At 51.6% G+C, this 24,649-nt stretch overlaps 5 protein-coding genes across 5 annotated transcripts; 2 read left to right on the top strand and 3 right to left on the bottom strand.

Annotated features, from left to right (window-relative positions):
• Positions 1–2,491: 2,491 nt before the first annotated feature.
• On the bottom strand, positions 2,492–3,815 carry PODANS_1_15850 (uncharacterized protein; the record flags this gene model as incomplete). The annotated part of the gene is made up of 4 exons (XM_001906989.1): positions 2,492–3,047; positions 3,112–3,236; positions 3,332–3,581; positions 3,643–3,815. 4 exons carry the CDS (start codon positions 3,813–3,815, stop codon positions 2,492–2,494), a joined length of 1,104 nt encoding a protein of 367 aa, XP_001907024.1.
• Positions 3,816–10,107: 6,292 nt separating this feature from the next.
• PODANS_1_15860 (uncharacterized protein) lies at positions 10,108–11,461 on the bottom strand (the record flags this gene model as incomplete). The annotated part of the gene is made up of 6 exons (XM_001906990.1): positions 10,108–10,242; positions 10,347–10,477; positions 10,543–10,583; positions 10,645–10,786; positions 10,857–11,229; positions 11,294–11,461. The coding sequence occupies 6 exons, from the start codon at positions 11,459–11,461 to the stop codon at positions 10,108–10,110; spliced, it is 990 nt and encodes a 329-aa protein (XP_001907025.1).
• A 4,866-nt stretch (positions 11,462–16,327) lies between these two features.
• PODANS_1_15870 (uncharacterized protein) lies at positions 16,328–17,986 on the top strand (the record flags this gene model as incomplete). The annotated part of the gene is made up of 3 exons (XM_001906991.1): positions 16,328–17,093; positions 17,153–17,487; positions 17,546–17,986. The coding sequence occupies 3 exons, from the start codon at positions 16,328–16,330 to the stop codon at positions 17,984–17,986; spliced, it is 1,542 nt and encodes a 513-aa protein (XP_001907026.1).
• A 1,388-nt stretch (positions 17,987–19,374) lies between these two features.
• PODANS_1_15880 (uncharacterized protein) lies at positions 19,375–20,786 on the bottom strand (the record flags this gene model as incomplete). The annotated part of the gene is made up of 3 exons (XM_001906992.1): positions 19,375–19,666; positions 19,724–20,202; positions 20,268–20,786. 3 exons carry the CDS (start codon positions 20,784–20,786, stop codon positions 19,375–19,377), a joined length of 1,290 nt encoding a protein of 429 aa, XP_001907027.1.
• A 968-nt stretch (positions 20,787–21,754) lies between these two features.
• Positions 21,755–23,416, top strand: PODANS_1_15890 (uncharacterized protein; the record flags this gene model as incomplete). Its single annotated transcript, XM_001906993.1, has 3 exons — positions 21,755–21,860; positions 22,013–22,965; positions 23,024–23,416. 3 exons carry the CDS (start codon positions 21,755–21,757, stop codon positions 23,414–23,416), a joined length of 1,452 nt encoding a protein of 483 aa, XP_001907028.1.
• Positions 23,417–24,649: the final 1,233 nt, after the last annotated feature.

The raw sequence follows: 24,649 nt of genomic DNA on the forward strand, positions 1-24,649 counted from the left end.
CCCCCCGTTTTTTCTTCCCCCCCCCCCTTTTTAAACCCTTCTTTCCCCCGGGGGGGGGGGCGGGGGGGATGCTGGTTCCTGGGTTGTGGAGGGGGAGGCTGGCGACGTCGTGGATCCAGGAGAGGAGGCAAGAGAGAGGGGCATGATGGGGCGGGAGGGGGGAAGGGCGAGGGAGGTGCAGTACCAGAGGCCGTGAGGCTTTTTCTTGTCTTCTTTGGAGAAGTCCTGGAAAATGAAGGCGAGGCTTTGGTCTTGGAGAGATTTGAAGTGTTGGGTGAGGTGGGGTTGTGGATTGCAAGCTGGATCCATTGTGATGGTAAGGTAGTGTTCAAGAAAATAGGGAGAGTGTAGGCCATGGGAGACAGGTGGACGAGTAAGTGTCTAAGGGTAGGCTGTCTTTATACCTGAGAGGTTGAAGAATTTTGCTATGACTTGAGTTACTATACCAGACATGGCGAAACCTGTTGGCAACTGCTAGTGTCGTGACTACATAGGAGAAAAAGAGACCCAACGAAGATTGAACTCCTGGTGGTCCGTGATTGAGAACACATGCGTGTATACAAGAGACGAAGCAGGCATCAAGGTACTTCGTCAACCGCCTTACCCCTTGAAACAATGTTAACTCAGTCATTGTTGACGATGTGAAACTATCACCACCGTCGGTGTGGCCGAGATGGTTCAACTTTGAGTGGCAATTCGACTCGCTAAAACATATTGTTCTAGATCACCTCGCCACCGTTGTTGTATTCGTCCCAATTGCTTGCTAGATACCCAGACACATATACTCTGGCTACTTAGGTAGTAAAAAAGCTGCTACCATTTGCTTGCTTGTATACCAACGTTACGAGACTCTGACATGCAACTTTTGCTGCAGGCTAAGTGGAATCGCTAAATACCTATCCAGAATATCAGCTACCTACCCTACCCATATATTGTTGGTAAAGCTCACCTTGACCACCAATTTCCAGAGATGTAGATACCTAAAAGCTGTCTTGCCTACCAACACTACACGTTATAGCTCTCTACCCAATACCCCTCCCTCCATCTCACCTCCTCCTCTCTACTCCTCCTCCTTCTCATTGCCTCTTCTCTCATCCTCCTCCTTCGCGCCTCCTCCTCCCTCTTTCTCTTCCACCACCGTCTTCTAGCCTCCTCCTCCCTTCTCCTTCTTTTCCTATTCTCATGCTCCGGTTGACCGCCCAGACTAACAACATCAGACATCCAGTTCAACATCTGCCCCAACGCAGGCTGTCGTTCCTCAGCATCACTCCCTTGATTGAAACAGAGCGAAAAAGGCGCATTCACCCAAACCCACTCCCCTCATCAATCGGCCGTCTATACCCCGCTGTTGAATCCCGGGTTCTATCTTGCAGCACTGCAAGACCCTCTGACAGTAGGTGGAGCCGGGTGCGGGCTCTGCCGTCGTCAACGTAGTCGGAATTGGTAAAGTACCCGGGGATGGTGTGCTCAAAGGGGGTATCCTCCCTATCCCAGTAGGTAGTCAGGTGGTCAATTAGATTGATACCCCTGATCCTTCCCCTTTCCGGCGGCAACGACGGCGTTTGTTGAAGGTGTGGGAGATGACTTCTTTGCTTTCGGTCTTGGAGGGGGTGGGGTGGTCGGCTAGCCATTAGAAGCAGATTGCTGCGAGGAGGGTCCCGGAGGAGGGAGAGGAGGGTTTTGACTCGACAACGAGGTAGAGGGAGGTGCAGTCCGAGATGCAGTGGCTTTGTGTACTGGCTTAGGAGGTTTCGGAACGTGCGGTAGTCTAGGTGGAGGCGGCGGTCGTGGGAGAGGTCCGGGAAGATGTGGTTCCATATGGGGAGGTCGAGGTTGGCGGGGAGGGAGAGGCTGAGGAGGGCGGGCAGGCCGGATTGTTGGGCGAAGCGGACGTGGATGTTTGTTTGTGATGTCAGGGTTGGCAAGACGGTTGTTGGTGACGGTGTGAGCAGGGATGTAGGTGTCAGGTTTGGGTCTTCTGTGGTGGGTGCGGGACATGCTGGCGGTTGGTTGGATGGTGTGATGGGAATGTGTTGGTGATCAAAATGAGAGAAGTTCGTCTTCAACGAAAATTCAAGTACAGCTTAGACACAACATAAATATCGGGGTAAACAAGAATGGACTGGAATGATGATTGGTAGGTGATCAAATGGGAACAGATGTGAACCAACTCCAAGCTGAAGATATATGCTGGCTGTTAACAAAGAGGCCAGTCACTGGGCTACATGTGAAATATCACCAGATAAAAGTTACAGGTGCCACAGGCCCAACAACGTAGTAGACTCAGAGAGCGATATGACAACTGCAGAGCAGTCCACAATTTTGAAGAGCAGGTGTCGGGCAAACAAACCAAAGGCAAACACTCAGGCAACAACAAACACCCATTTCACAACAAGAACAAGCTGTATTCACTCCCCGTCAATCACAATGAATTCAAAACTTCCCAACTATCTCCAATCCAAAGCATCTTCACAGCCGGCCCCTTAACCAATCACTCATAAACATAGCAGAAAGGCCCATCGACAATACTGTTCAGGTCCCTGATCTTGTAAACCTTGTCGCCCACAATCCCCAAATCAACATTATCATCCAAGCTCTGCTGCCTGCCACCACCACCAAAGCTCATCATCGACGTCCCGCCAGCAATGGTCTGGATGCGGGTGTTGGTGTCCTGACTCTGCCAAATGGTCCAAGTGCGATCAATCATTCCATGATGAACCCAGAAGGCGGGATCATTAGGGCTGGTGTAGAAATCACCACCAGGGTCACCAGCGATGGTGAAATGGCCAGCAGCGTGGACACCAATACCAGCACCGGCACCGCCGAAGCCACCACCAGCGCCTTGCATCACGTTCTGGAAGGTAAGAACGTCACGGCTGTTGGTGATGAGGGCGGCAATGTCCTGGGTGCGGGCGTAGCGGGAGGTGAGGTAGTTGGAGATGTCACGGCGAAGGCAACGGGTGTTCAGACCGTAGCCATCGGAGCGGGGGTTGCGAGGAGGGGCAGGGTCGACGGCAGGGGAGACGGGGCCAAGGCGGACAGTCATGCTGCAGTGATAACGTTGTCAGCTTCCCGTGATCTCACTAGCATCGGACAAGTGGGAAAACAAACTTCTTGAACGGTCCGGTCTCGACGCAGCCGCCACCGTTGCCGGCAGGAGCAATACCGGAAGATCTATGATCGATCTTCTTGCCGTTTCCACTGAGAGAAGTGTCGCTACCATCAAAGATAGGAGACTTCTCGGGGTCCTGAGCCCAACGGCCCCAGTCCCAATACTATATTTTCTTGTCAGCTTGGAAATCAAAGATCCCAACTCCTATGAGCGACGTACCGGGTGGCTCCCATTGTAGTTGCACTCCTTGACAAGGGCTTGCTCAAAGGCCCACAGGTAGTATCTGTGCCATGAAAGGAAGCTGCCGGTGTTGTGGATGGACATGGTCTGCTGCATGTGAACGACGACAAAGTCTTCATATCTGGTCTTGGCTCCAGGGAACTGTGTAGGGTTGAGCTTGGATGGCTTCTCCATCAGGCACAACAAGGCGGCGATGTAAGACTTCTTCTCTGCGGCAGAGATGTCACCCCTGGTTTCAAACTCATGTTAGATTTTGTCTCTTTGAAGATTCATGAAATGATCAGACTCACCACTCTCGGCGAACCTTCAAGTTGGCCTTGGTACATGTCTTTGACTTGGCCAACATGGCATCGATAGCCGGACGTCCCTTCTTCTCAAGGTCTGAGACTGCGTCACCCGAGACGAGGCCGGCGAGGAGGAGCCATGGCACTGCCAGGAGTGCAAAGACAGAGAAACGCGCCATGATGGAGCCGCGTTCTGAGCAGGAGCTTGAACTGACAGAAAGATCTCATGAACTCAGGAAAGTCGGGCACCGGGCTGGTGTTTATAGTCCCTGTCCCGCACGGGATCTTCCATAGTCCCACTCGTTGTTTCCTTCCTCGAATCGTCCGTTTCTTGCCTGCCAGGAGCCACAACACCCCCGGGTAGCGTGGTCGGCAAATATCGTCCGCTCTAGACTCCCCAACCTGTTTGTACCAACTCCAGATGATGACCCAGAGAACAGGGGGCAGTATAAACAAGGATCTTCGCTCACAGCGGCTGCAACGTTGGGTAGTCCTGTATGGCTGGCACCTTCGGATCACGGCAGATGGTCAGCGAGGCTTTGAATATGGAGAAATTGCAGAGGGCTCATCTAAACGAGGCGTGTCCGTCCGGCTTTCGACTTCGGTTGACCCGGGCGAAAATAGTCATTGGGCATACGATGTAGAGAAAGAGGTAGGGTGGGTGCGGGTTCATTACCGGCGTAAGCAAGGGTTGGTGAAACAACATAGACCTCGTGGGCCATCATGAAAGTATCCAGCCCTCTGGGAGCATGAACAGGACGGCCGCAATGCTGCCGACTGGTCCAAAATGCTTTTGCCTCAATATACTCTGTGGGTTTTCGTCAGCTGGCAAATCTGGGGTAATTAGCCTGAGTAGACGGAATGGTTGCGCCCCGCGATATGGTATTCCGCCTTTGGGTTGCCCCCGGATTCTTGACAAAGTTTGCAGCTTCGGTTGCGTGGCTTGCATTTTCTGCGTTGCTACATGGTAACATGCAGAATTGTGCGTGGCCCGAGTGCTAAATGAAATTGCTGGTCGTCACGTTGATTGATGCCCATGTTTTCGGTTGGACTAGGAGAAGGCGCTTCTGAATATTGCTATCGTCAGTTACTAACTGCTTGTGGGTCGCATAGTAGTATTTTCTATCTATCTGTTGTTTACGTGAGCTTGGCAAAACGTAGTGTCGGCTGTTGGTTGGACTGCTTCCAATCTTTGATATTCCCTCATGGCCCAGACAAGAAAGCACAACGCAGCAATGCCACAGCTCCCTTGTGCAATTCCGTCCCGGCAGCCGAGTCCAATGAAACACCAGCACTGGTCAGAACGTATTTTTCCCGGAAGGTTGAGATGTCGGGGGTGTCTGAATCAAGGCACCCAACGTGGGTCTCCCACACGGGCTCGGAACACTTCCGTGGGATAGTGTTGCTGGAAGCGGGAAGCCAATGAAAAGGAGGGGGTTATAAGCCAAAATGGCAGGAATTACGCAGTCGCCATATATTGAACCTGCTTGGCCGCTGGAGTTTGGTCAGGAAAAAGGACACTCGCCTTGGTATCGTTCATCCTGGAACATGATCTACGCACCAAGGCGTCCTGGGGTGCCCTCAGGCTTCAATGTGAAATCGGCAGATATCTTGGTTCGGATGGCGTGCCGAATCTGAAAGTGACACTGAAGCTTTGCCTATGCGGCTTGGTGTGGTTGGCGTTGGATGCCCAGAATGCTGAAGCAGGGCGTTGTATTCATCCACAAGAGACTGCGATGAAAAAACTGACGCGCTGTGACTTTCTGGTAGCTCAGAATTGAAATAAAATACAAAAAGGCATTTGGTTGAATACCAATACCAAGTGAATCAAGTCTGTGGGGCTAGTTGATAACTTCGACTTGCATTCGGATGAGACGATAATGTGATGCTTGACATGATAACAGTGGGCCGCAAAAATGCTGACAGATTTGCAAGGTGCCAGTCATGAAGCAGAGACTTCTTGACAGCCTGCTGAAATGACAGCTGAGGTTTAGAGTGGTTTGATGGACGGCAGGAGCGACTGCCTCTCCTCTTTGGATCAATATCAGTGGAGCCAACTGCGGGCAGGCAAGAGAGAAATCCTTCATCTTGATAGATCCGAGTGACCTACGCGTCTGTCAATTAGTCAGTTATCTCTTTTGTTTCTGTAGCATCTATCATGAGGTGGCTACCGCTCCAAGTCAGCTTTGAGAGACTGAGATCACTCCACCTAGGTATTCTAGGCAGCAAGAGTTCCCGGGAAGATAACTGGCCGATAAGGGAAATGAACTGAAAGAACCACTGGAATTTTAGAAGGAGCAGCACAGTCACGTAAGTGATGCGAAACCGATGTGTGGCTGATGCTCCGGATATCGGGGGACCTGGAGCACTCAAAAGTAGGTCACCTGCCATGGATTTGACAGACCGCTTGACGTTCGTCTGATATCTGTGTGATATTGTTGAATTTCTTGTTGAAAGTACGAAATCAACAATCCTGGTAGTAATTGTTATCTACACAATAAGTTACCCCAAAGCGTGTTTCCTTGCCATTCTTTCATCGCTTCTCCATAACAATAAAGAGTTGTCTCATCTGCTACGATAGAAAACCCAAGTAAGAACAACAGTGATGAGCTGCTATACGCATGGAGCTGTGATAAATCAAGCATGTAGTCCCATTACCAGTCTCTGTAGTTGTCAAGGTGCGTTTTTTAAGGTGAATGATGCCCATCACAGGTCAATGGCTTACATAATCATTTCATCTGAATAGGGGTAAAAGGGGTAACTACCTTGTTACACAGGCATTTCACAAGCTCCTTGAGCACACTTCACAAAATCACAGTAAATCTCCAGCCATTTATAATGAGCCTCATCATGCTGTGAATGTCCTGCTTCATCTTGTCGTTTATCTTTTGACAATGAATCAATGCCCTGTACCTTAATGGGTATTTTGATGCCTACAGGCGTCTCGTTTCTCATAGTTTGGCTACGTTACATACGGCAGTCACGCATCAATAACAATATTTATGGAGCCGAGAGAATAGCGCCGCTGTATTTCCTGCTCTCGGTTCAGTTTCATTGATGTCGGAGACTCATCACTTCTTCGTCCGAAGTGAATGAGAACAACTGATCCCCGCCCCCGTGGTACAAAGGCCCCAAGAATGCGACATCTGGCCCCAAGTTCAAACCCACTGACCTAATTTGTGGGTCGAAACCTGCCTGGGATGTGCATATATTATTTTCTCGCGGATTGCTCTTTCTCAAACTCTCCCTACTACTCACCCAGCACCCATTCGCTACTTCTCAGGCATTCCTAACGCCCACCATAAGCAGCCAACCTTCGTCCCTAGACGATTTTCTCCTCGAATCCATTTCATTGGCGGCCGCTTGCCCTGCCATTTTTACTCCGCATCCTTGTTGGCGGTCGCTTTGTCGTCGACCATTCTCGACAGCAAGACAATCGTGAGTTTCGCATCTCTTTATCCTACGAGGCATCTACCTCAGGTTCTTGATCAATTCACTGACAATTCAATCTCACCAGATCCACAAACTCGACAAAATGGGCCCACCGACTCCAATATCTCAAGCAGCCAGAAAAGTCTACAATGGCATTGAATATTTCTATGGATTTCCAAACTCGGAGCAAGTTTTTGTCCTCAACCTCAACACCAAGTTGAGAATGTTTACAAAAACGAATGCCTGGGGCACTGTGTCAAGGTCCGAATTCAAAGAATACATAAGTCTTTACCCAAGACTCTACCAGGTTGCCAACACGTCGAGAGATCGAATCCAACAGTGGCTTAATGTTGGCTACAACCGAGCGAACTTTGAGTCCTGGGGTCCAGACTTTCGCGCCTTCCTCCGTACTGAGGCTGAGGATCAAAGTACGAATACCCGGGTGAGAAAACCGGGGATTCCACCCCAAGCCAAGTGGCTGAACGAGGAGCACAAAGAGCGAGGGGCAGCGTTCGACATACGAATGGGGAGACAAGTTCAGGAAGAGGAGGGAGATGATTCTGTGATGGGGCCAGAGGACGAGGAGGAGGTCACGTACCAGCCGGATGATGACCAAAACGGCGGCGAAGAAGATGTGGAACAGGCAAGCATCTATTCAGAGCTTCCACACCTGCCCATCCTTGTTGAGTGTATCAGCTGACATCCATCCAGGCCCGTAGTCATGTGAATAGCTCGCAAAATGGTACCCACGCCACCCAGCAACCCAGAAAAAGAAGGCGCGAAGAGCAGTCAACCTCAACCCTAGTAGGTACGCCGTTTCCAGAATCAATGGCGCATCATTATCAGCTGGCCAATTCGTCGCAGCAGCAATTTGCACTGAGAGAACTACGGAATGCTGCGACCGGGTTCAGGACCCTTCATTCAGAGGTTCTGCGAGTGGCTCAAAGGCTGGAGCCCGGTGATTTCCTCCGTCCCTTGCTGTCGCACATTGCCAATTCCACGACCTTGGAGGTGGGTGCTGCAGAGAAAGCCGCGAGAATTTCGTCGGAGCTTATGGATCATGTGGCCAAATCTCAGGCCGAGGAGGGAAGAAGCGGTGATGACGAGGACCGAATCAAGCGCGCGCGGTCGAGAGCTGCCTATGAGATGCTCCCCACCGCAGCGCCGGCAAACAGACTCCCTCACCGCCGGAGCCAGCAGCAGCAAGCGAATCATCCAAGCCTCATCCGCGAAGACAGTCAAGCCCCCGAGGCTGACGATAATGTCCGCAGCCTAACTGTCCCGCGTGAGAGGTCACCGTCCCTTGGCTACGAACTGCCAGATCACCTGGCGGAAGGATACCAGCCCCTCTTTGAACCGGGTAGCCCGATTTACTTTGGCCCCTTGAACAGCCTTGCTGGGGAAGCCAGTTCTCGTCCTAACACCGCCAAAGGTGCTCAAAGTAACCACCACCACAACCGTGGGACTCCGGCTCCCGTCCCCGGCGCAAGTTCATACCACCGCGAGGCATCCATAGAGGAGTTCAGACCGGCCATTACAGCGAGAAACACGGGCACCTTGAACGGCCCTCATGGTCACCCTTCCCAGGCGCAAACAGCAGCCCCTCACTCCCATCACATGCCGGTCAACTCCATCGAAGTGCCTGGGTACCTTCCCTACCACGCCAACAACAAGTATCGGCCTCCTTCCCAGACCCCTTCAACAGTTTCTTACGCTTCCGGAACTGGAGCATCATCGTTGCACAGACACCCAGCAGTAGTCGAACCAGCCGCACCCCCTCCCGCGTTCTCCCCCCCGAACTTCGGTCCCGCTAATCGCAGGAGCACAAGACAAGCAAGCAGAGAACTCTGGACAGCTCAGCGGCCAAACCGGGAACTCCCACCCCCAGCCACCACCATCTCAACCCGCCAAACGAGACAGTCCAGCCAGCAGCCCATGTTGTCATCCTCCTCCGCTTCCCACGCCCCCCTCCGCGCTACAGCAGGGCACCAAAGACAAGCAACCCGTGGCAATCAAAAGGGAAAAACAAGGCGCAGAGTAGAGGTAGAAGACGAGGACGAGGACGAGAAGGGGCAGGGGAACGGTGTTGAGTAATCTACACCCTTTCCTGTTGCCAGCAGCTGTTGGTGTCTTCATGACTACTTAGCAGCACCACAGAAAAAGGACGGATCAAAGACCCAGGGGCTGACAAACCGGGGCATTGAATGTTTACTCTTGTTTGTTTCTGTTAAGAGGGGGGGTGGAGGGGGGAGGAGTTGTCTTGGTATTATCTTTCCCCATGGCGATGGATTGATTCATCTTGTTCTGTCTTGTTCGGATATATGCTTTTTTGTTGCTTTTATTGAGGACAACACAAGACGGGGTGTTTTTTGTCCTATTTTGCACACACACAAAAAAAAAAAGGGAGGGCGTAATACTGCGGTGGTTTTATTGAGGGGATGATGGGGGTCGATGAGGGCGCCAAAGTGGAGAGTTTTTTTTTCTTTTCTTCTGGCCGAGGAACCCTGTCATCATTGTTGAGGTAGGTACCGTTATCACCATCTTAGATAGGGATTATACCAAGTGTAGGAAAATCGACTGCAGCACAAGAATACGACGAGCAGTTCTATACCTTGGTTGTTTTTGGGAATTTATTGTCGTGGACCTGTTGCTGTTGACATGATTGATGTCAAGTGTTGCTGTCTCCAAGTCAACAAAGAGACAGAAAACACAGCGATCGCCTCACACCTGTAAGCAATGGCTCATATCACAGTATCGACCCCCCTGCCCAACCGAGTCGACCAAAATGTCACCATCAGAAACGGTCCCAGCCCTGTCAGCTGCTTGTCAAAATCCCCTCTGTATTCCCATTATCTATTTCCCACACATTACAATAATATCCTAGATTTTCCCCATGTCGTACACAACATAAATACCCCCTTGAAATAAACACAAAAGTAAAATGCCCTAGTTGATATCCCACTATTAAATGTCAATATATATCCCACTTATCATACCCTATCTTTATGCCTAGCCTTAGCCAGCATCTCATACATGGCCCTATCCTGCTTTTTGTTGCTCGTGATCGACGATATGGTGGTGCCTTGGTCGGAATCGCTCTTCTCGCAGCTCCCTCCGAGCGTACGCGTGCTCCTCTCCGGCGGCCCCTGTTGGGCTGGGAGAGCGAGAATGCTCCTATCGTTACGGTTATCATCCGAAAGGTCCATGTGACGTCTTCTCTGTTCAGCCACTGGCGACGGCTGCCGGTCAGGAGAAGAGTGATGGAGGTTGGTACCCACCCTCGCGCTGTCATCAAGATCGCTGGCGTGGCGGAAGTTTTTGAACAAATGCCTCAGCATTGGGATCGAGGCTGCCATGATGGTGCAGGCAGGCTCGATGAAGCCCCAGAGGACGAGTGGAAGGGAGTTGTCTGCGGGATGTGGGTTAGTCGATGTTGTTGTTATTGGGGGGGAGGGGAAAGCAACGCGGTCTCACAGCTAAAATCGCCTTCCTCCAGAACCTTTACGGTTGTTAATCTGAGAAAGATGTTAGTCTCTCGGTGGGAGATAAGAGCAGTATGTGACGAAATAGACTTACTTGACAATGCAAGTGATGCCGGCGAAGATACCCATCGACATGGCAATGGCGACCCCAATCTTCTCTCTGTTGTACATATTATATCGCAAAAGAAGTCTCCAGGGGAGTAGGGCAAGCGCAAAATCACAAAACGCCGAACATGCTGGAAACACAAACATGTTAGGTCGCTGGCTGAACAATAAGACTGGGGTTCTGTGGGAGTGGTGGCCTACATCCGACAAAAATGCTAAAGTTGATGGTAAACTTGACCGGCCAGCATTCCCCCGCTATCTCCGGGCGGTATGTCTTCTCCACGGGGTCACACGAAACCCAAAAGAAGATGGCGCTCAAGTAGTGGGTGATGTTGAGAAGGGCGAGTAGCCCGTAGATGGTCCATCGCATCCAGGTGTTCGGGCCACACAGCCGCAACAGTGTAATGGCAAAAGAGGTTTTGCTGCAGGCCACTGAGATAACTGATGAAAAACCGGATATATTGCTAATGATCCAGAAGACGGAAAAGTTCTCTGGCGGGATCTGGGGAGCCCGCAGACCGAAGCCCAGGAGGACATTGGTGGAAGTAGTACAGCAACTCAACAAGAGCATAATCTTCACAAACACAAATCAGCTCATGGAACGGCGGTGTGACGGGCAAAGAAAAATATTTTCATACCCATGAGAAGATGATGAAATAGTCATCCCACCATAGTGCTCTTCGTCGAAAGGTTTTGCTGTATATCCGTAGGGCGAGGAATATTCCGGCGACTCCCGTGAGCGGCCATAGTACTGCGTAAATCGTGATACCCTTTGGGTTCTCTGACAGAGGGACCTTGGTGACCATGGCGGGTGTGTACTGCGAAGCCGGCAGCCAGGCGCAGTCCAGAGGTTTAGCCGGGCCGGAGCCAAACCCGGCGGCGAGAGGGCGTGGATGGGACGATTATGGACTGTGGTCTCTCTGTATCGCCCGGATCATGTCGTCTCTCCTGTCTAGTACCGCGTATCTATGTGGTGGTCTGGTAGTCGTGATTCGTTCCTCATTGGCAGCTCATCGCAGTCCCAACTCGGTGGCTGTGTGATCCCTCCAGAAAGTTGCAATTGCGACTTTGCAGAATGACGAGCGGATGGTTCATGGAGGACCCTGGATCTGGGGGAAGCAAGCGGGGACCGCCAGATTTAGTACCTGCCAGGGGTGGGTGGTGTCTCCGAGGGAAACGCGATCGAGTTGCCCAGGCTCGCCAGCACTTGCAGGTCCACTGGAGGTCTGGCAGCTGCAGAAGACAAACCTGGGCTAGAGCGGCTCACCGGCTCACACGACCTACACGCGACATGCCAAATCGGAAGCAGCCGCGGTCCATCTTGTGTGCTTGGGGCGCTGGGTTGGTGACAGTTTGAACACCCCACATCCGTGGCTGACGTGCATTGCCAACCAGCAGAAGGGACAATTGCAATTGCTGCGCGGTGCGGGTTGTCGTCAGGGTCTGGCGTAGCATTTGCGATTTCGATTTCGTCGGCCCGACAGTCTGGGTCGCAAGCGATCAACATGGGAACACCGAGCAAGGCTTCAAAACCACATGGGGCGCCAAGGACGCCCCCCGTCCAGTGCCTCTTAGTGCACCCTCCATACCACCACTGCGTGCTGCGTATGGTGAGCACTGCGTAACCTCAGGAATATCTGTGGTTCCTGGGGGGAGATGGGCGAGGTGGTCGATTGACTGGTAGGCAGTTGGTAATACGGCGCAAGATACCGATAGACACATCACAAAGCGGCCAGTCAGGTGATGGTGGAAATTGGAGAATGCACCTGCAGCTTGTTCGTGGTTGAGGCGTCCACCGAACAGCCCTCATCAGCATCAAGAGGTCAAAGCGCGCAACTCGTCACAACCAACAGCACGTTTTTGATCTGACGAGTCCAGGAACTCTACTCTGTAGGTACATGGTCTTCATTCGGGTAACGACCTCGCGAGTTTCCGGTTGACCGGTCTTAACAAGCTACCTATTCTAGAGGCCGCACGGAACAACGGTCCTTAGCCCGGATGCAGTACAGGGCTCGGACAACGTTCATCATCTCAAGATGCCCAGGCTTTGGAAATGATAGCTGATCTATTCTTGTCGTGCAAGGTTGAATCACACCGGAAGGGTGATGAGGTTCAAAACAATAGGTGACCCAAGCGAAATGGCACCTCCACAAAAAGCTAGAAGCGATCGATCTTGCAGCACTATCTTCAGATTTATTCATGCAACTCGCTACCAGGCAATCATAGGACACCATCTCTGGATTCCAAGAGAGCCTTACCGGAAATCCTAAGACATATTGACGAGCTAGCTGTAACCGAAGGGTTTGTGAGATTCTATAGGGGGCTTTTAAGAGCAGCCAAGCGACGAGATTCCCAAGCCTGGAAGCCAAGTCAATTTAAGCTTCATGGGCCAATCGTGGCCCCATGCTTCGAACAACACAATGGGTCTGGAGAAGGGCAAAAGGCTTCTCTGACATCTTTTTGCTGGGTAGAGGCAGTCATGGAACTGCCACCTCAAGACTTCGAAAATGAGTAGAACTTTGTACAACAGTGGCTGGTTGGTGGTTGGCTGGTGGCTGGTTTCCCTGAAGAGATCATCAATCACTAGCAAACCTTTCACTGGGGAATTGAGGGTAGCGCCTGACCAACCTTCTGCACAATGATTATGATTGTGCATTAGTCTCATCACTTCTCACTTGATCCGCCACCACACCAATACACACACGAAGAGACATGAAGAATCCAGGTAGGTATCTATCCTTCCAATATCGCTGCTCCAATATACAGCGAGACACTCACTCGGCCACTCTAGTTTTTCCGGCATCAAAGACAATTACAAACCGAAGTGCCAAGGACTCTTCCGACATCTGGCGAGCCACTCAGGAAATGGACAAGTGATGTGACGATATGGATTGTCCATGTACTGGTTTGGAAGAGTTGGATCGTCTTGGTGTAACTGTACCTGCACATAATCGAGCCTTGGCAAGGGGTAGCAGCATACATATACCTCAGACGGATAAATGGTGTCGTTTGGCTGCACAAACACTTCGTTCTTGAAGATGGCGAACACCACATAGGTGTTTTCGTACAGTCGTTTGATCTGGACCGAGAAACTGACGAGATAAGAAAACTCGCTGCAAACTCACCTCTTGGATGGCCGACATCAACTGCCACGAGCTTCTCCACTATCTGCAACCCCTGTTCAGGCACAAGCCTGGCTATGATGTCAAAGAAGGCAAGGTTCCCATCGATAAGAACTCCAAACTGTTATTCAAAAAGTCTCCAGTTGCGCAGTTGGCCGATATTATGATAATTAACGTGACCTGTGTCAAAAGTGAGAGTTGCTTAGGAGCTGTAAAAGGGTGTGCGAAGGTATCACGTTGCCGGAACAACTGGCCCAGAAGGAAAGTTTCAAGTTGGCGGCAGTGAGCTCGTGCCAAGTTTTCTCAATCGCACCGATCGCAAGTTCGCATCCAGTTGCCAGACGCAATCGAGGGGTTTCCAGGTCTGTCAGCCTCCTAAGATTCCTCGGTCAAGGGGTGCTTCCAGTTTCCATTCCCTACCCGAAACACCTCAGCTCAAAGATTCGCTTCATGTTGCTCTTGTTTGCTCAACTCTGCTCTCAAGAATCGTCATCCAAAGTAACTCATTCTGAGCACCAACCATTTATTCATTTGCTCCAGGGACTGCTCCACCATCTACCCGACTGTCAGGGCCACCACTAACTGGACTCTTATTGAGTTTTCTGGGCCAGCCATCACATCAGGGCATCTTCCATCGCAAACCTACATCACAGTGCAGCAGCGCGCGCACGGCATACAACCCGAGGCGCCGTTTTCCCGTCGATGACGTCCTAATCAGGATTTTTACCACACACTGGAGCCCATCCTTTCGTCTACAGTAGGTTTCCATCAATTTCTTATGCCTGCACCCTGAGCCTTGAAAAAAGGTATGCCCAACAGCCCCGAATTGCCCCTCATTCCAAGCCTCCCCTCCCCCGACGACCCATTGCCCTGTCAGCCCGCCTCAATCCAACCCGGCTCAATCCAACCCGGCCCCGCGCCCGAAACCAGCCCGCCGCCATCGACAATCATACAGACACGCAACAAACACCTCGACTAGAGCTGTCGCGTTCCAGCCGCAAAACCGCACTAATCTATCGACTAGGTGCTGGTCTTGTGCTGATGAGGTTGGTTCACCCTCGATTTGCGCTGGGATTGGGACACTGCTGCGCTGCTGCTGCTGCTGGTGCTGGGAGGGGTTGCATTTTTCCGTGCTGTGAGGCATATGGTCGCTTGCTCCGCCGATGAGCATCCACCATCTTTCCCCCATCGCCAGCCAGCCGACCGGCGAGAGACCAGTCAGAAGCGCATCCAGTTTTCTGCCGCGACCTAGCCACCTGAGCTGCTCTCTCCCTACCGGACGACCCGCTCGCTGATGTTGGATCACTTTTCATACATATTAACCTCTCATGACCCAATCTTCTGGGCAGCAAAGAGCTAACTAGAGGGCATTCTTAGACAGACATTCGACATCCTTTCTGTATTGAAATCATCGAGGCCCTCTTCAACTCCCGAATACCCTCTGAATCTCCCAAGGCAATAGCATTGCCGTGCCAACCAACCGCCAGCCCAACGACCGACCCTCTTGCCTACTATTTGGCTTGGCTATCGAGTGGGAGCTTCGCGATTCCACACAATGAACGGATCATCACAACAACCGAAGGACGCTACGGCGCAAAGGCCATCATCAGCTGCGACTGCTGCGAATGTTGCGGCCGCTAACGGCAGCTCTGCGCTCAACAAGAAGAGGAAGAAGGACGGACTGAAGCCCATCATCACCACTGAAGGACCCGGGTACGTGCATTTTATTTTCTCCCAGGCTGTTGCTTTCCGCTTGTTCTTGTTTTTCATCCCGACCGGGAGATGATGCCGGCGCCCTGCTGGGAACTGGATGATGGCGGGGACGATGGCCCGAGGATGGGGTGCTGTCGATGTTCAGGCTGCTGCGCCCAGCGAGTCTAGAGATGGCGGGGTGCGGGCAAGGCGGGTCGCAGAGGGGAAAGCGCAGCAGTAACAGCGTCCATGCGTTGGGCGCTGCGACATCACGCAGAACAAGCGGGCGGCGCATGGTGAGTGGGCGGGAGCTCCCAGGGTAGGTAGGCGACGAGGGATGGACTGGACCCGCGAATATTTTGTTGTGCTGTGTGTGGCTCTAGTGAGCTGCAAACAGGTCTTGCATCGTCGCACCATCCTCCGACCCCCCTCTTACCGCCTTCCGACTCCCTTTCCCACCCGCCCGCCAGAAGAACTGCTGCCGTTGTCGTCAATCTGTATCAACACCAACCAGCACGCCTCCGATATTTTGACAGTCTCCACTAGCGCTCGCCTTGCCCAACGCTCCTCGATATGAAAACGATGCTAAAGACAAGGTCCCCGCTTTTTCCTTTTGTAACAAAGCCCGCCTTCCCCATTATCGGGCCGCCGAAAGTTCGGCACCTGTGCACAAACAGACCCGCGCCCAGCCAGCGTGCCCGCCCGACCCCGCCACCTGCCTTTGCTGCTCTGCTGCGCTGCGCAACCCTTCTTTGAGATTGCGCGATTGCTTCTTGCCGTTCATGTTGATGCTGTCATGGCATGTAGACCCTCTGCTTACACGTCTCTCACTACAGGGCTGCTCATTTAGCTTCAGCAATGTCGGGTTCGCCCACGTCAGTCTCCTCCCCGGAGGACCCCGCCGAGAACACGGCGGATGAAGAAGACTCCGAAGATTACTGCAAAGGAGGCTACCATCCCGTCACGGTTGGGGAGTCGTTCAAGGATGGGAAATACATTGTGGTGCGCAAGTTAGGATGGGGTCACTTCTCGACCGTATGGCTATCAAGAGACACCACTACCGGCAAACACGTCGCTCTCAAAGTCGTCAGATCTGCCGCCCACTACACCGAGACAGCCATCGACGAGATCAAGCTTCTCAACAAGATCGTCCAAGCGAACCCAAACCACCCAGGTCGCAAACATGTCGTTAGTCTGCTGGACTCGTTCGAGCACAAGGGGCCAAACGGTACCCATGTGTGCATGGTGTTCGAGGTGCTGGGCGAAAACTTGCTTGGTTTGATCAAGAAGTGGAATCACCGGGGCATCCCAATGCCACTCGTCAAGCAGATCACTAAACAAGTTCTCTTGGGACTCGACTACCTGCACCGGGAATGCGGCATCATCCATACCGACTTGAAGCCCGAAAATGTCTTGATTGAGATTGGGGACGTGGAGAAGATTGTTCAAAAGGTGGTCAGCTCCGACGCCGGCGAGAAGGAGAACAACAGGAATGGACGTCGGAGGCGTAGGACGCTTATTACTGGCAGCCAGCCTTTACCCTCGCCGCTGAACGCTAGTTTCGATCGCGGTTCGATTTTCCCCTCGCCTGGGGCGCCAAGTCTTGGCCAAATGCTTCATGATGGTGAGCACAAGCACTCCTTGAACCTCAGTTATTCACGCCAATCACTAACCATGACGCAGCCGACTCAAAATCAAAGGAGCCATCTCCTAAACGGGACAAGGAAACCGGAGAGGACAGGCAGGGCCAACGAGAGAAAACCGCTGATATCTTGACTAAGGAAGTCTCGGGTATCTCGTTGGACAAAGCCACGCCTCTGTCAACGGCAGGTGAAAAGCGCAAGGCCGATGATATGCAGTATGACATTATTAGTGTCAAGATTGCGGATCTAGGCAATGCGTGCTGGGTCAATCACCACTTCACCAATGACATCCAGACTCGCCAATATCGATCCCCAGAAGTCATTCTGGGCGCCAAGTGGGGGGCTAGCACAGATGTCTGGAGTATGGCGGCCATGGTATGTTGAGAGTGCTGTGTCATGCGTTATGGTGAGAGCATACTGACGGTTATACCAGGTCTTTGAGCTTATTACGGGCGATTATCTATTTGATCCCCAGTCGGGAACCAAATATGGAAAGGACGATGACCATATCGCTCAGATTATTGAACTTTTAGGCCAGTTCCCCAAGTCGCTGTGCCTCTCGGGCAAGTGGTCACAGGAGATCTTCAATAGGCGCGGTGAGCTCCGCAACATCCACAGGCTACGCCACTGGGCTCTTCCAGACGTACTCAAGGAGAAGTACCACTTTAAGGAAGAGGACGCGAAGAAGATTGCCGACTTTTTAACCCCGCTGCTGGAACTCACGCCGGAAAAGAGAGCAAATGCTGGCGGGATGGCGAGCCACCCCTGGTTGGAGGACACACCGGGCATGAAGGGGATCAAGATTGAGGGGGTCGAGGTTGGCAGCAGAGGAGAGGGAATAGAGGGGTGGGCGACGGAAGTAAGAAAGCGGTAGAGCCGGATTTTGGGTAGCACTCGAGAAGACGATAATGACCAGGGCTGTTTTTTTTTGTTGCGGGAACGATGATGTGGTCGATATACATGAGGATAAGTATACAAAGGAGCCAAATGGGGTTTGGGGCGGGGGTGATGTGGTTTTATCAAGCGGGGTTTGAAGAAAAAATCAGTGTCGATCGTTCTCTCTCTATCTCTGGGGTGGGTTGTGGTTGGGGCTGGGGTTGTGGTTGTGTATTCTGTCATGTTGTTGTTTTTTTGATGTTGTTTTTTGGCCTTAAACTCCAGCGAAATTCTGTTTGCGATTCTGAGACTATTTTTGTTTTCTGTTTTGTTCTTGTCTTTATTTTTTGCTGTCCCCTCCCTTCCTTCCATGTCATGATGGGTTCTGCGGTTGATGATCTAAGGCAAGCAAAGCGCATGCATGCAGGGCAAAAAATGAATCGTTCGTTTTGGGATGTTTTATACCTTGTTGCCTTGTTGTTGTTGTTTTGGGTAAGAAGGGAGGGAGGGTGACGGGGCGGGTTTAGATAGATGAGAGAACGGTTTATACTGAAGAGATGACGACCCTGTTTTTGAGACACTACTTCCCTTATACAACATGCAGAAAGAAGGGTTTTGATTATGTGGTGTTTTGTCTATCTGGAGTTTATATATATTCGCTGGAATTTTTTTTGGCGTTTGTTGTAGCAAAAGGAGTTTTGTATGTTTTGCGAGGTGAGGGAGAGGGCGAGGGAGTATAACAAAATTAACGATTTTCGTTTTTGCGTGGGGGATATGAGATGGAGCAAACACTGAGATGTTTGAGTGCTACCCTACCTAGATCCTGGTGAAGTTGAAGGCCAAAAGACCACCATTACAGAGCTTCTATATCACCCACAAACCACAGCAGCATATCGTCGACGAGCCTACTCAGTAAAGACAGCAAATGCCCTCTCGCGCTGAACAAGTGGCGCGAAGCTACCCTCGAGATGGACACTTCTCAAAGCTTCCCTAACATGTAAGCAACAAAAAGACAGCATTCCCAAGAACCACACACACACACACACACATGATACGCAGAAAAGACATGATGGATAGATGCATTATTATTTATTTCCTCTCAGTTCAATCTCAAAAGTTGCAACGCCGACTGATCAACCCTTCTCCAAACTCCCAACAGGTTCTAATTCCGTGGTTCTTCTGCCTTCACCGTCCCTGGCTTTTACTTTTTTTTACATTATCATGAATACACAAAATCCCCAGTCGCGACTTTATCAATTTGCTTCGCGGAAAAGGAATAAAACACCGAATGCTGTGGTAGACACATACCTACCTAGGCTGAAAATGCAGATGCGTGCCTTTGCAGCCTTTACCACCCCCACTGCCAACCTCTTTCAGACGCTCGGCCTAAGCTTTCCTCCCCTTATTCTTCTGCGTCATCTTCCTAAACGCCTCTATGCCACCAGCACCAATGGGCCTGTGTTCGCTCGACCGAGCCGACCCATCGTATGTGCTGCGTGGAGCAATGGTGTAGCTGGTAGGCAGACCAGCAGGTTGCGCGCGGTTGGTCTTGGTCTCGGGCGCAAGAAGTCTCTCGCGCTCGAGCTCGAACCGGGACTTATTGCCGGCTGGTCGCTGGGTAAGCGTAATCTGGGAGCTACCCATCGCTGTTTCTTGACGCTGAGCCATTTTGGCCGCACTGTTTAAGCAGAACGTTAGTAGTGTTTTGACACAGACTATTTGGATGAATACGTACGCAATGTCAAAGTCGCGAGTCTCGATTTGGCGTTTCTTGTAATCATCAGTCCTCTTCAGGATCGGACGACTCCATTCACCCACAAGACGCTCTGCAATGCGCTTGATGCCAATCTCGGGTCGCTTGCTTTTGGTGTAAAAGTAAACTACCTTGCCAATGCCGCTGCTGAGAAGCACCTCTTTGTTGACTGGAAGCTTGGTGAGAGCATTGAAGATGTCGCGCTGAATATTGTAAGCGGGGAGACTGCCGTCGTTCAGGGGCTCCAAGAAGTATTTGACAGCTTGGAGGAAATTGGTTTCAGGGTCGAGAATGGAATCTTGAACGGCTGTCCGGTTGAGAAGCGCTGTGACTTGAGGGAGAAGTTGAAGCTTGTGGGTGGCCGCAATGCCATCCTCACGGGCTTTGTTGTCAGCCACACAGGCGTTTTCCATGGCGACTTTGAGATTGGCAATTTGTTCATCGATTTCGTCCTCGAGATCCTGGACATGCGAGTTAGATACAGAGACAGGGCTAACGTCACCAAGTCAACAAGAGGCAAACATACGATATCATCCTTCTTGCGTCTCCGTTTGGTAGTGGGTTTGAGAGCGGCATCCATGGCACGCTCGAGTGCCCGACGCCGCCTCTCCTCTGGTGTGAGATTCTCCTCTGGAATCTCTTCTTGCCTGGGAGCCTCCTTCTTGCCTGATCGGCGGCCCGATTCACCTGCGCGCGCCTTGCGCGGTCGACGGTCACCATCCTCGATAATGTCATTCGCATCCAGGTCGTCATCATCCTCTCCTCTTGTCCGCTTTTTTGGCCTGCGGCCTTCTTTAGGTTTCTTGTTGGTCACGCTGTCGGTGATCTTCCTTCTGCTGGCTTTAAGTCCCTTGGTAATATTCTCGTCGATGATAATGTTGGACGTCTGTCTCTTCTCCATGTCGGGTTCATAGTGCTCGAATTCGCCTTCGTCGATTTCGGAAAGAATGTCATCGGACTCGTTGCCCGCATCACCGGCACCATCGTGCGAGTCCACGGAGGCGTCATCCCTGCGCTCCTGGGGCGGAGAGCCAGCGTCAGACATGGTGCTGTATTGTGAGATGTGTGGAAGGAGTCGGTCGCAAAGTCGCAGTCAAGAATTGGCAAGGCTGAATGAAGGGAAGTTCGATGGTTGGTTTGTCTTTTGCGATGGCAAATTTTCGGTGCAAGCGTCAAGCACCAAAAAAAGTCTTCGAAAAACCACAGGAAGAGCCTTTGTAATAGATGATCTGGCGAAGATGGAAACGCTGGCGATGGTGGTTGGATTCGGAAAAAAGTGGACGAACTGATCACGGTTTATCGACAGCCAGGCAACTTTGAGAGTGGCCGACGTGATGAAAGGCGTGCCAGGCGCAGGGAACCGTGCAGCAAGTCGGCCGGAGTTTCCCCGTGGGACTTCGCTGGGGTGGTCGTTATCCAGGCCCACGGTCCCCACTTGCAAGTCATCAAACACTTGCCACACTTTCAACAGCCAAAAGTCGTAACTTTATCGGGTTTAAACGTACAAAGACGGTTTAAATTGGGAGAGAAGTGCGTATAGCGTAAAGCGCTATTTAGATTGATCAATATCGATTTATCTTCTCAAAAAAAGGCTGTTGACTTTGGCATTGTGAAGATTTTAGACGGCCCGTGTGTTTTTAAGATGACTGTGAGCTTTGATTGGTGGGGGTAAGCCTTGGCGTGGACCTGGATAACGAACAGCCTTCGCTGTTGAAAGACACAGCTGGAGGTGGAGACGGAACAGGCCAGGGCTGACCTGATGTGGGCCGTTCCAGAAAAGTCCAGCTTTATTTGCCAGTATTTACATTCGCAGGCTTCCTTTTGTATTGGTTGCCACTGACAACAGCAATCCTCCATCAAGCTCTCTACCTCCCGTCCCAAGAAACATTGTAAAAGAGTGCGCCGCCCATCTCTCCACACTCCACCGGCTGCCCCGAAACTCTATGCGATCACAACACGAAGTCTGTTGTACTGCCCAACAGTTTTCACTTGTCTGCGACCGCATCTTGCACCATGGACCATCGAGGAACGGAAGGCCTCATGGACTGGGAGCCAGAACGCAAGCATGCTATTGACCCCTCCAGTCCCTTCGCAGCTCTGCCCAAAAAGTTCACCCTCTGTAAGTTCTCCTCCATTGCTCTCGCGCTACCCCGCCTGCAAAACAATAATAACGTTGCCGGCTACATGCCAACACATCAATTTTCACCTTTTTATACAAGCCCTTCAGCGTCATCACGATGGCATCAACTGACCGCGCGCCTTTCCCCATAGCTTCATTTGAAACACCCGTCTCACGATTCAGCAAAGTCAGCAATGACCCATTCGCGAGCGCGGTGCGCAAGAGCTCACCACTCAAACAAGACCACCCGGCCCCCCCACATGCCTCATTCTTTTCGCCGCAGCTACAGAACAAACCATCAGGCCCCGCGTTTCGGAATCCAGCGTTCACCACACCGCAGAAACGCTTCGAGGATGTACCAATGTCCGAAGTTTCTGACGCCGAATCAAGTCCCGCTATGACCGACACTTCGATTTTGCCAGCCGACACGCCAGACATTGAACACATCGGGATGAAGTCCGCTGCCACCCCCTCACCCATCAAACTGATGTGGAACCGGAACCTGGATCGGAATCGAACTGCCGGAAAGGGGGAGCTCCCTAAATCTGGAGCTCGTGATAAGGTCAGGAAGAGGAAAAGGCTTTTCGGCGACAAAGATGTCGGCAGTGTGAGGTCCCGCCTCGCCCACGACTTGGATGACTCAGATAGCGATATTCCAGAGAGCTCCAAGGCGCTGGTGACGAGTTCAAAACAGAAGGATAAGAAACGAGGCTGGTTGAGCAACTTCCTCGCGACTCTGAGCGACAACCCCAATGCGCCAGCTATTCTGTCCAGGTGGTTGCAACTTGGGGCAAATATCCTTCTCATGTGCCTTGCATTCATCATTGTCTTCGAAATGATCAAGCAAGTCCGGTCAGATTTATCGCACGAGGCTGGCAAGGCTATAGCGGCATTGCAACAGGAGATCAGGCAATGTGCAGAGCAGTTCACCCAGAATGCTTGCTCGCCCAAGGCAACTCGCGCACCTTATATGGAAACGGTGTGCACCCAATGGGAAATATGCATGCAACAGGACCCTCACGGCATTGCAACCACCAATATCTCGGTCCGCAAGGTAGCTGAGATCCTCAACGAGTTTGTTGGCGTTATATCCTACAAGACCTGGGTAAGTTTCTGTTGCTTTCGCTTTGCTGGGCCCACGTGCTCTAACATGTTGGTACCAGGCCTTCCTTCTTACAATATTCCTCGCCACCCTTCTTGCTACCAACATGGGCTTTGGTCGTCTTCGGGACACTGGCTCGTTCCAACATCCCCGTGCACCGGCACCTGCGCCCCCACTACAGTCACCTCCAGCTATGGCTCCGATGCTTCCAGTCTCGTCGGATGGCTTTTTCTGGGCGCCTGTGGGTATGACACCCAAGAGTGTACGGAAACAACTTCTCAGCGAAGAAACAGAGACAGAGACCGATAGCACCCCGATGATGAGAGCCATCATGCCGCCACAAACCCCGTCAATGAGGAGGAGTCCCAGCAAAGAGTACCGAGATAGGGAGCGAGAAAGAGACAGAAGTCCGTCCAAGGGTTTCAGACAAAGGAGCCCCAGCAAGAACTACTGAACGAACAACACACCGGTTTCTTTTGTTTATTTTCGCCATCGAGTTTCTGACAAGTGCTGGCAATTGCTGCCACGACCGTGTCACTGCATGTACTTATTCTTTTCTTGTTCTCATCTTATTCTGCTTTCATAGGCACTTTGGGAGCACGGAGTCTGCTTGGTATGTGGGTTGGTTGGGCTGGTTACGTTGGCGTTGAGCAGGCGTGCTCTAGTGGGGGTATTCGACATAATTTAATTCTGTCCCTTATACAATGCACTTCTATGACAAGTCATTGTGCTCGGATGCTGGCTCCGGATGCGGCCTCTATCCACGCCTCCTAGGCTTCCTAGTCGAGACTATGTCCGTCCTTATGAAGTTCCAGATTTTTGCGCCCGCTCTACCAGCACTCTGAAAGCTTGAAGTCTAGCTTCAAGTCGATGGGTGTGTACTAATCCCCACCATTCTGGGAGCTGACATGATGCCAAGTTGAAGGTCCCACAGCGGGCCGGGACTCGCTGGCACCCCGATTGGTAGATAGACGTTGAAATGACGATTGCCCATAACGTCACTTACACACAAGATCGAAAGCCTAGATCTGACATCTTACTATTCGAGCAGATTTGAGACGTTGAGGCGCAGTTCTTACCAATAATTCAGAGCCAGTAATTCCAGCGTGCAGTTCTCTTCTCGAACCCCGTTCCGTTTCCGGAATGTAACAGCGAACCCGGAAGCAAGACAGCTAATCACCGATTTTCAAGAAAAAGGGGCGGTTCATTTTGACATGCAGCGTCGCTTTGAGGTCACTCCAGACGCTGACTGGCTGCAACAGGACGACTTGCTTGGACCAGATATCTTACCGTAACCGCCGTGCCAATTGCTATGTAATTTGGATATGGTGTATACTTGGATATAAACAATCTATGCAGAGGCAGCATTGGTCTATCATTGCCATGTATGCCACTGTAGATATCATAATGCAAGAAACCTCTTTCATCTCTACGTTGATCCTGACATAAGATATAGTCACCCCCACATGTTTGTGGGATGGTGGTCCTAGCTCCCTGGGGTGTGGGGCCGCCTTTCAAGGTTGGACCTTTAATTGTTCTGGTTTTTCGACCATGATCCATCCAAGCTCTTTGCCGGCCGGTTTCTTAAGGACGCGGTCGTCGAGCTGCCCAAATTGCCATCATACAAGACGCAGCACTGCGAGGAGCCCCAGGCAAGCCCGAGCGCGCATTGCGTGTCGTTTGAGTT

This window comes from Podospora anserina, chromosome 1 (genome assembly GCF_000226545.1).
Source record: "Podospora anserina S mat+ genomic DNA chromosome 1, supercontig 4".
Lineage (NCBI taxonomy): Eukaryota > Fungi > Ascomycota > Sordariomycetes > Sordariales > Podosporaceae > Podospora > Podospora anserina.